Source organism: Dipodomys ordii, unplaced genomic scaffold, assembly GCF_000151885.1.
Source record: "Dipodomys ordii isolate 6190 unplaced genomic scaffold, Dord_2.0 Scaffold4, whole genome shotgun sequence".
In the NCBI taxonomy this organism is placed as follows: domain Eukaryota; kingdom Metazoa; phylum Chordata; class Mammalia; order Rodentia; family Heteromyidae; genus Dipodomys; species Dipodomys ordii.
In genome coordinates, this window is record NW_012267220.1 from 14,463,208 (window position 1) to 14,473,126 (window position 9,919).

Here is a 9,919-nt window from a genome sequence, read left to right on the forward strand (position 1 = left end):
CACACACACACACACACACACACACACACACACACACCCTTTCCTTCCCACCATTTCCCCACAGTGTTGAGGATTTGTGAGATTTTCAGCAGGATGATCATAAAGTGCCTAACGATGAGCCAAGAGCCTGCCAGTTCCCATAAAAAAAATATGGCTCCCCAAAAAGCAGTGAATCGAAGGCAGCAGCTCATCCTGGCTCTGCCTCCTTTGGCAGGGAAAGCTGTCAGGTGTCAGGGTCACACTCCATAACCTTCCTCCTCTGTGGCTGGAAGTCTCTCTTGTAGCTTGCCATAAATAGTGAATCTTAGTTAGTGTCTGCATGTACTGTACAACCCCCTTAGGAAGCGGAGCAGAAGCTGAGGACTGCAAATTAAGATGGGACTGTCTTCCTTGTTTCCATTAGCTTTCTTTACAGGATGGTGAGTAAATCACTGGATCTTTCTGCAAGTCAGACTCCTGTCATGTAAACTGCAGGTTAATCATCCTCGGCTGGCCTCTGGGGCTTAGGGAGTGGCTTCTGGTCCTCAGGAGCCAGGCAAGAGGGAGTTGTTTGCCAGGAGAGGACTGGTGTTCTTCAAAAGGAGCCCGTGTTGCTTACAAAGCAGAAATCCCCCTCCCCACCCCACCCCCAATCCAAATGCCTGTCCAAATGCCAAACTTTTGTGGTGCTAGACTTTTTTAAAGCTTCAAGTAAAACATATGTTAACACTTGTAAGAATTAGAACCTACCAAAAACCATATCAAACATATAAACATACCTCATTTAACAAAAAATAAATTTTCATGGTTATGGTCAAATATTCAGTATTGAGATTTAACTGCCTACAAAGTTGATTATGATTGATCAGTAAAAATTCTGCACTGTATCACCCAGAGTTTTAGTGAAGGTTCTTGATACAGGTAGAGATATAAATCTATAGACACTGGGACTAATACAGTTTTGTATGAAGTGTGTATTCAGAAGGAAAGGGAATGTCTTCATGCAATCTTATTTTGTGTAAAATACGGCCAGGTTTCAAAGTAATTTTCCAGTCACCACAGTATTTGCAAATGTCAGCAGCCATTGGATTACTTAGAGGAGCAGTCAGAATAGTGCTCTCTGGGGGATGTGGTAGAATCCTGGTCTATGTAATGGAAGCGAACTCGGCAGCCCATTATATTTCTGAACTGGTTTAATACATTTCCGGCTAAAGACTGAGTCAAGTGGTCTTAGGTACATATAGTCTACCATACGTGTTCTTTCTTTGGCTTTTCCTGATGTGTTTTGTTGAGTCAATCAGCACATGGTTATTTCAAGATTGATTGAGTCTTATAGTAAGACGGAAGAATTTGAATAGCAGCAGTACTTTAGTATAATTACTAATTTAGTAATTTGATAAACCACATTTCTTTGTGCATTTTAAGCCTTCCTGGGACCTGTTGAAGTCATCCATTTACTAAAGACAAGGATTGATCAAGCATCTAAAATACCACATTTATCCCCTTGAACCTGAATTACATAAATTCATGAGCTCTAAGTGATTACCCCATCAGTTACAAAGCTATTGAAAGAATGATTACTTTAAAATATAGGCTGCTTTTATAGACAAAACTTTGCAAAAGGGGAGTGGTATTAAAAAAACGTGGTAAAGGGCATATTTTGTGATAGAGAAAATCAGAAGTCATTGCAGTGGATTATTCTCATCAGCAAAATACTAAGGATGTCTTATTATAGGAGGTTCAACTTTCCAGAGAGAGAGAGTGTGTGTAACTGATTCTGTACCTATGCTTGCAGAATACATATTTTTGTGAAATCTTATCTTTCTTGAAAGTGCCACCACTTTTTTTTTTTCCTGCCAGTTCTGGGCCTGGCTGCTGTCCTTTTGTGCTCAACACTAGCCCTCTACCACTGGAGCCACAGCTTCACTTCTGACTTTTTTCTTTTTCTTTTTCTTTCTTTTTTTTTTTTTGCATAGTTGGGGATGAGAGTCTCACAGACTTTTATCCTGGCTGGCTTCAAACCACAATCCTCACATCTCAGCCTCCTGAGTAGCTAGGATTATAGGTGTGAGCCACCAGTGCCTGGCAATCACTGTATTTCTATTTTTAGATCTAAGGTAATTTAGTGGACTTTTATTTATTTATCTATCTATGTTTGTGCTGCTGGAGTTTGTACTCAGGGCCCTGCTCCCTGTCGGGGCTTCCCTGGACCACAGTCCTCCTATTCTACACTTCCTTCTACAGTTGTGCTGGAAGGGTGCGTCACCACACCCAGCTGTCTTCTTGCTCTGAGCCTCCCACAGGCCAAGGCCAAACATGAGGAAGCAACTTTTTCCCGGAGCTGGCCTTAGTCTGCCATCTTCCTGACCTTAGCTCAGCCTCCTAAATAGCTAGGATGACAGGTTTGAAGCACCTGTAATCCAGCCACTTTGAGACTGTTTTAAAATTAAAAAAAAAAAAAAATTAAGTTAAAGTAGCACCTGCTTATGGTGCAAAATGATGCAGAACTTTGTAAAGCAAAAAATATTAAATTCAGGGCTGGGAAGGTGGCTCAGTGGTAGAGTGCTTGCCTTGCATGCATGAGGCCCTGGATTCAATTCCTCAGCACCACATAAGCAGAAAAAACCAGAAGTGGCACTGTGGCTCAAGTGGTAGAGTGCTTACCTTGAGGTGAAGAGCTAAGGGACAGTGCCCAAGTTCAAATAAATAAATAAAATTCCTTTGGTAATCCTATTCTCAGTATATAGCCTTTTAACACTTACTTCCTGTTCCCCTCCCTTCTCTTTCTCCCTCCCTCCCTCCCCCCCCCTCACTGTACAGGATCTCACCTGTCACAGTGTAACCCAGGCTACTAGCTTTCTGACTCTGTCACCATGCCTTGCATTTTAGTTCTTCTGTGTTCTTTGTATATACCTATATGTTTGTGTTCCTTGGAAAAGTTACACAAAAATAAAAGACACGTCCCTTATTTGCTTTTTTTACCCCCTCATTTAATTCTGGTAAGAGTGAACAGTTTTTCATATTAGTCAATGTAATTGAAAAGAATGGTCTATGTATGGAAGAGAATGTACATGTTTACACCTTTCTGATTACAGTACTATTTGCAAAGCATAAACTCCTCATGAAGGAATTGCTGGTAGCATGGATTTTACTGAACCACAATCAGAGATCTTGGCTTTGTCATGTCTGTTAATCCTGAAGACCTTGTTTCTTGGTTTTCGGGCCTTGAAAGTATCTGAGACAGTAGGTGATTATGAAAAGACCAGTCTTTAATTCCCTTTTGCCAGCACCAGTCTTATCTCCTTCTAAAGATTGTCACTGCTTAAGTGACAGAAGCTGTTAGCTTTTCAGGTCCTGAAGGAGCCCAATTATGGGAGTGTCCATCAATTCGGATTGCAGACTGTAGGCATCCATCTTTAGCAGAACTCCTCTTTCTGTCATCTGTGTGCTCTGGCCTCAGCTGATGACTTTTGTAAGACTTTGCTCTCAGTTGCAAAAGCAGCAAACAGGCACCAATGTCCTAAATTTGCCCCACATTTCATCTAGAGCTTTAGCTGCCACCATTGTGATTAGTGGCCTCCACTCAGCAGTACCACATTTCAGATTTAATCCTTGTACCACACAAGCCAGAGGGGAGAGAGGCTGGCCCATACTGGAGGAGCCCACTGGGAGCTAAGTCAACCAGCCTTTCACCCACATTAGCGGTCACCCTTGGCTCTCAAGATTTGTTGCCTGAGAAAATATTAGCAATGTATTATTTTCATGATTTTTTTTTTTTTTGCCAGTCCTGGGGCTTGAACTCAGGGCCTGGGCTTTGCTCCTGAGCCTGGCTGTACTCAAAGCTAGCGTTCTACCACTTGAGCCACAGCACCACTTTCAGGTTTTTCTGAGTAGTTTATTGGAGATAAGAATTTCACTTACCTGGCCAGACTAGCTTTGATCTATGATCCTCAGATCTCACCCTCCTGAGTAGCTAGGATTACAGGTGTGAGCCACCAGCACCTAGCTTATTTCATGATTATATACAATTTCAAATCTTCTGTATTGTTTTTCTTCTCCACTAGACTTCATTTGTCTAATCCTTGCCTAATAATAACAGTAATAACTAAACTAGATTTAATAATGTGTTGATGTTACATGTATTATTCACTTAAGCCTCAGGACAACCCTTTGGAGTACCTCTTCCCAGTTTAGAAATGAAATAACTAAGCCACAAGGAGATCAAAGCAACTTGCCCAAATTTACAGCTAGAAAGTGATAGGAATGGAATTTGAATCCAAACCATATAGACCCAGCAAACATTTTAGCTTAGCTCTTTAACTTGGTCATATTTTGGCAGAAGATAATAAATATTTATTGATTTAATGGTTGAATAAATATGTGAAAGAATAAAATGAAAAGACAACTTTTGATACAATAGTATTCATGCATTTTCTTTTAAAAGTATGTTTGTGCAGAATATATAAGTGTCCATTAGCAGTAACGGATAAGAAACTGAGGTAAAGCCCTGAGCACAGCGGGGCAGACTTCTGGGGAACTAGGCTATCTCTTCTGTTCCTTTATCTTTACATGGCATGTTCAGTTTGAAAGAGTCTTTGAGCTCTGTAGTTATATGTGCAATTGTTTGGTAGGTAAATTCAACTTCAGTAAGACAGTTTTTAAAAGACTAATAAAGCAGAGGGTTGAAAAGGTGAATAAGAGATTGAAGGTGTTATTTTCTGAAATGTTAATGGTAGATATTTCTTGGGAACAGGGCTAGCAGGTTTTAGTGTGTGAGGGTTCTTAGGTTTTCTAAGTGCAGTAAAATACACAATTGTGTGTAATGAAAAATTTTAAATGCAGTTAAAATAAACTTGTCCCTGAAGCAGAGTACCTACCCCCTCAACGTGGTTGCATGTGTTGTGTTGTCCCCAGCCGTTGCCAGAAGACCCCCTTGGCTCTCAACCGTGTGACTTTTTAGTCTACAGTCTTTCAAGCCTGTGGCATGTCTTCAGGGATCTCTAATCAGTGTTCTGTGTGGATTTCTCACATTTTGGTTTCCTTGCCCAGGCTGAACAGTCAAAAGAAGAGCAGAAGCAAGACTTGAATGCAGAGAAGTTGATGCGGCAGGTCTCCAAGGACGTGTGTCGGCTCCGGGAGCAGAGCCGGAAGGTGCCTCGGCAGGTGCAGTCCTTCAGGTACGTGGCCCAGCATGGCTTTTGGCTGGCTCCCTTGCTCTGACGGTGGTAGGAAGCCCCCTGGGGAAGCAGTGGAAGCCTCTGCCCCCGTGTGAGCAAACACATCTGTGAGGCGACAGCCTGACGTCCCCTGTTCTTAGTGCTGGGGACAAAGGTTCAGAGAAGTCACAGTTCTTTGGAGTTTGAGACGCTCCCTTTCCAAACATTCCCAGTTCATCTTCATCACCCCCCCAACAGCACTAAGCTGTGCTAGATCCCGCTGTTGAGGCCCATGTGTTCCTGCTCCTCTAGAAGGCGCCAGTGAGAAGGTCACAGATAGCCAAGCAGACTGGTGCCCTGCTGCACACAGAGCGACAAGGCGTTCGTGGGTCCTGAGAGAGCACACAGGAAGATCTAAGTCTGTGTGGGGCGGGGGCTGCAGGATCAAGACAGAGTGACTGGAAGAAACATTTGGTCCCATCATAGAAGGATGGGAAGGAGATTTACAGGCTCCGAGGCTGGTGGGTTTGAATAGGGCATCAGAAGAGAAAGGCCAGCATGGCATAGCCGCAAGGGTAGGGAGGCCAGAGCGTAAGCCTTGTGTGTGGGTGGAGCTTAGAGCAGAGGAGCCTGTCAGTCAGATCGCCTTGACTCCGCCCCACGGCCTTAGGTGCTGTGCTACACAATAGCAGTATGGTGTTAGATGGTGAGGAAGCCCACTGGCTTTCTAAGCACATGGCCAGTGATGGGATAGCTTTGGGGAGAAGCAGATATCCAAGAATACAGAGACACTGGGAAGAGAGGCCATTTATGAAGTGGAGGACGCCGCCTTGAGGAGCCAGTAGTCAAGACTGGGCATTCAGAGAGCAGGTCTGCACTAGATACACTTGAGTCCTGCCTTGTCCACCTCCGGGCACCCATGCCAGGAGGAGAGCCAGGTAACTGCAACCAGCACTCCGCAGAAATTGACATTGAAAGCCAAGGTGAGGGGGCAAGCCCAGAGAGACAGGCGCGGAAGCTGTCAGCCCCAGAGTGGTGGTTCCCTTGGTTGGAAATGGGCCAGACATCCCAGGGAGTAAGAAAGGTGACCAACAGAGAGCTGCAGGCCAGCAGTCATTGAAGAGCGTATAGCAGAAAAGATATAAGAAGGGAGAGAACCTAGCAAGGAGGAGGCCAAAAAGTGAATCAGAAAAAGGATTGTTTAGGGCCAGGCACCGTGACTAACGCCTATAACCCCAGCTACCTGGGAGACAGATTGAGAGGAGACAGCCAGTTCAAGGCAAAGTTAGTGAGATCTCCTTGTCAGCAGACAAGCCGGTACTTTATGTTATATCTATAATCCCAGGCATAGGTAGAAGGATCACAGTCTAAAGCCAGCCTGGTTGCACGGGAAGCAGGGAAGGCAAGCTCCTATCTGAAAAATAGCTTAAAAAGCAAGAAGGTCTAGAGACACAGCTCAAGGGGTAGAATGCTTGAACCTAAGGCCCTGAGTTCAACATCTCCATACACACACATCCCAAAAAAGAGAAATAAAAAGGTTTGTTTTAGTGGTGCATTTATTTTCGTTTAGATATAGATTTTTGTTTTTGTTTTTGTCCGGTTGTGGGGCCTGAACTCTGGGCCTGGACGTTGTCCCTCAGCTCTTCAGCTCAAGGCTAGCGCTCTACCACTTGAGCCACAGTGCCACTTCTAGCTTTTTTCTTATGTGGTGCTGAGGATTCGAACCCAGGGCCTCAGGCATGCAAGGCAAGCGCTCTACCACTGAGCCACCTTCCCAGCCCCTAGACATAGATTTTTGAATAGAGGAGTCCTTAGGCCTGTGTAAGCGAAACCCAAGGCAAGGAGAAGGTTTTGCAGTGAGGAAAATGGGCTGCGTGGATTCACATGCTGGAGACAGGAAGTAGGAGGGGCAGCAGTCGCTGCCTGGCAGGAAGACATCAGGGTCAGAGCTAGATTGCAGCACCTTGCGTGCAGAAGTAGAGGGAAGGAAGAGAAACTGAGCCAGTGTTCTGTGACACTCTGTGACAGAGTTGGCCTTCCCCTCCCCCATTCTGCCCTGGCACCACTTCCATAACTTCCGAGGTTTGAGCAAATTTAGGTTTTCAGAACTTTCTTAAAGGGGCGGGAGGAGGCTGGAATCCATGCTTTAGCAGTGCGGTCACTTCCGGAACAAGCTACATTGTTTAAGTGTGGAAAATCTTACATGTCTCAGTTGTCCCAAAACAAAGGACACATGAACCAATGTTCCTTCCTTGCCTGGGGAGAGCAGCCCATTGATACGGCGGGCAGGAGGTGTGGCAGAGACTCATGTCACGGGCGGGTGGTGGCACCCATGATGCCCGATGCTTGGCTCGGGCTGGCGTGGGGTGGGTTGCTCTCCCCTCCTCCCTTCCCCACAAGAACTTAAGAGAACTCTGTGAGATACGCACTGCCTGCTCGCTCGGGAGTCTCAGCTCCCGGCGGCGCTAGCCCGGCCAGCAGCGCCCACTCTCTCGTCTTTTGCAATTCTGACTTATCTTTGTATTTTGGAACTGAACTAATCTAAAGGACACCGAACAACCATTAGCTCTCATGCAGTGTCCTGAATTTTTACTCCTCCTTTTCTTCTCCGCTGTAGTCTTCAGAATGGCTACCTCGGTTCCCAGAAGGAAAGCCTTGTGGGGACACGGCTCTGGCCTTGGTGGCAGCTGGCAGGGCCCACAGGACACACATGCCGAAGGGGCTCATGACGATGAGCGGAGGGCGGTGATGACATGACCCTGACGGCTCTCGCTGAGTGCTGTCTAGACACACGCTCCTCCCGGCCCCTCTCAGCTGCTCCTTTTCGGCTTCCTTCTTACCCTGCTGTGGAAGACAGGGTGCCTGTTCCTTAAGGTAGTCGAGGGCCTCTTCTCCCTGCCTGTGAGCCACAGCATCCTCACCCACCTATCCCATTTAGCTTGGATTGGCTTGAGAGAATTCCCCTGGCATCATGGAAACTTCCAGTGGAGGGATGGGGAAGTTCCCATGTAGGACTCCGTGTAGTACCTGACCAGAGCCAGAGCACTCTTCCTCCTCCTCCCTCCCACCCTCCCCACCAAAGGGCAAAGGCCCTTCCTTTCCCATGGGGTTTCCTCCCACCACTGCGAGCAGAGGCAGTGCTGGGAGTTCTGGGTCCCAATGGTGCAGATTTTTAGCATCAAATTAAAGTGACTCCCCTCCCTCCCCCCTCGGCTGCAGGGAGAAGATCGCCTACTTCACCCGGGCGAAGATCAGCATCCCGTCCCTGCCAGCCGACGACGTGTGAGGCCGCGTGCCCCCGCGTGGCTCCTCGCCCGCTCCCTGCCCTCAGGAGGGCAGACACACGGAACGCCGCATTTGATTTTGTTTGAGATCTCGTCTTTCCTTTTTTTGTAACGTAACTGTCAACTCTTGAAGAGCTTGCGTTTCACACCAGATTTTCAGCATGTTCATTTGTAAAGTACTTTGAATGTAACTCTTACATGTTTAAGGAGAAAAAAAAAATCAGCTAGCAAAAGTGGGAGGATCTGGTGCAGATGTAGAGAAAGAGTGTGGCAGGGCCGTGCGTGCGAGCGCAGCCGCATCGTACACCCAGCGGGCCTCAGAGACACGGCCCGCCAGAGCTTCTCCCCTTCCTCCTCCTCCTCCACTGCTAGGAATAGACTGAAGCCGCCAGCAGCCGTGTGTGATGGCCCACTGGGGTGCACTAGAGCACGAGCCAGGCTCCCCAGTCCACCCAAAAGGGGCCCCCGTTTACAGCCATCCCGTGTTACATTTGCTTTCATTTTTGTCTTAGTATCATTGTCCCCCCCCCCAAAAAAAAAAACTCAAAATATGAAATACTGAGTGCAGAAGAAAAGGAAACTTTGTTTCCTGTGTCCCTGTCTACACCAGAGGTCTTGTGGATTATGACACTGGGAGGGAGGCAGACAGGAGAGCACGTGGGGCCCAAAACCCATCCAGTGAACAGCTACTGCCCACAGCCCAGCCCACATGCGAGTTCGCAGTGTTCCTCTGCCAGTCTCCAGCTGGCACCGCAGCTCTGTCCTCGGGTGAGTGGTGCTGAGGACAAGTACACAGTGGACAGACAGAGTTGGGGGTGCGCTGAGGGCTCCCACAGTTACTGGAGGAAGCCAAGAATAGAAGAAGAGGTGTGTCTGGATTGGATCAAAGTTGCCAAACATAAAAAACAAGACTTATCAAACTTTCTGACATGTATTCGGCATTACTTTGCAGCTCTCGTGTTTAGGGAACTCTCTCTATCATGGAAGGCAAGTTGTTGGGGGGAAAAGGAAAGAATGTACCTGTGAGAATTACTAATTGGGAGTGCAGGTTAAATCATTTGTTTAAAATTATCTAGCCTGGACACAGTGGCTCACACTTGTAATCCTGACTACTCAGGAGGCTAAAATCTGAGGATCACAGTTTGAAGCCAGCCTACCTAGGGAGGTCCATGAAACACTTATCTCTGATTACCCACCAAAAAGCTAGAAGTGGAGTTGTGGCTCAAGTGGCAAGGCACCAGCAGAAAAAGCTAAGGGTCCAGGCCCTAAGTTCAAGCCAGGGTACTAAGTGGGCAGTACACTGCATGCACACTCACACACACACACACACACACAGAGTTTATTATAGGTGAACAAATTTAGCGACATAAACTGACTGACTAAAACAGCCTGATCTCCAGGCTGAAGTTTTAGCTAACTCAATCTAGGCACTCTGGAGAGAAGTTCTTACTACATAGCCTTGCTGGTGCACAGGCTTGAAAACATAGTTGGCAGTCATTT

General features: G+C 46.6%; 1 protein-coding gene across 1 annotated transcript in view; it reads left to right on the forward strand.

The window, feature by feature from the left end:
• The window catches only part of LOC105991244 (protein WWC2), a 60,442-nt gene extending 50,910 nt beyond the window's left edge, over nucleotides 1-9,532 (forward strand). Inside the window, exons 19-20 of the mRNA XM_013023859.1 lie at nucleotides 5,029-5,156; nucleotides 8,355-9,532. Of these exons, the coding sequence (XP_012879313.1) occupies nucleotides 5,029-5,156; nucleotides 8,355-8,421 (195 nt within the window). The 3' untranslated portion in view covers nucleotides 8,422-9,532. The remainder of the gene's footprint in view (nucleotides 1-5,028; nucleotides 5,157-8,354) is intronic.
• Nucleotides 9,533-9,919: the final 387 nt, after the last annotated feature.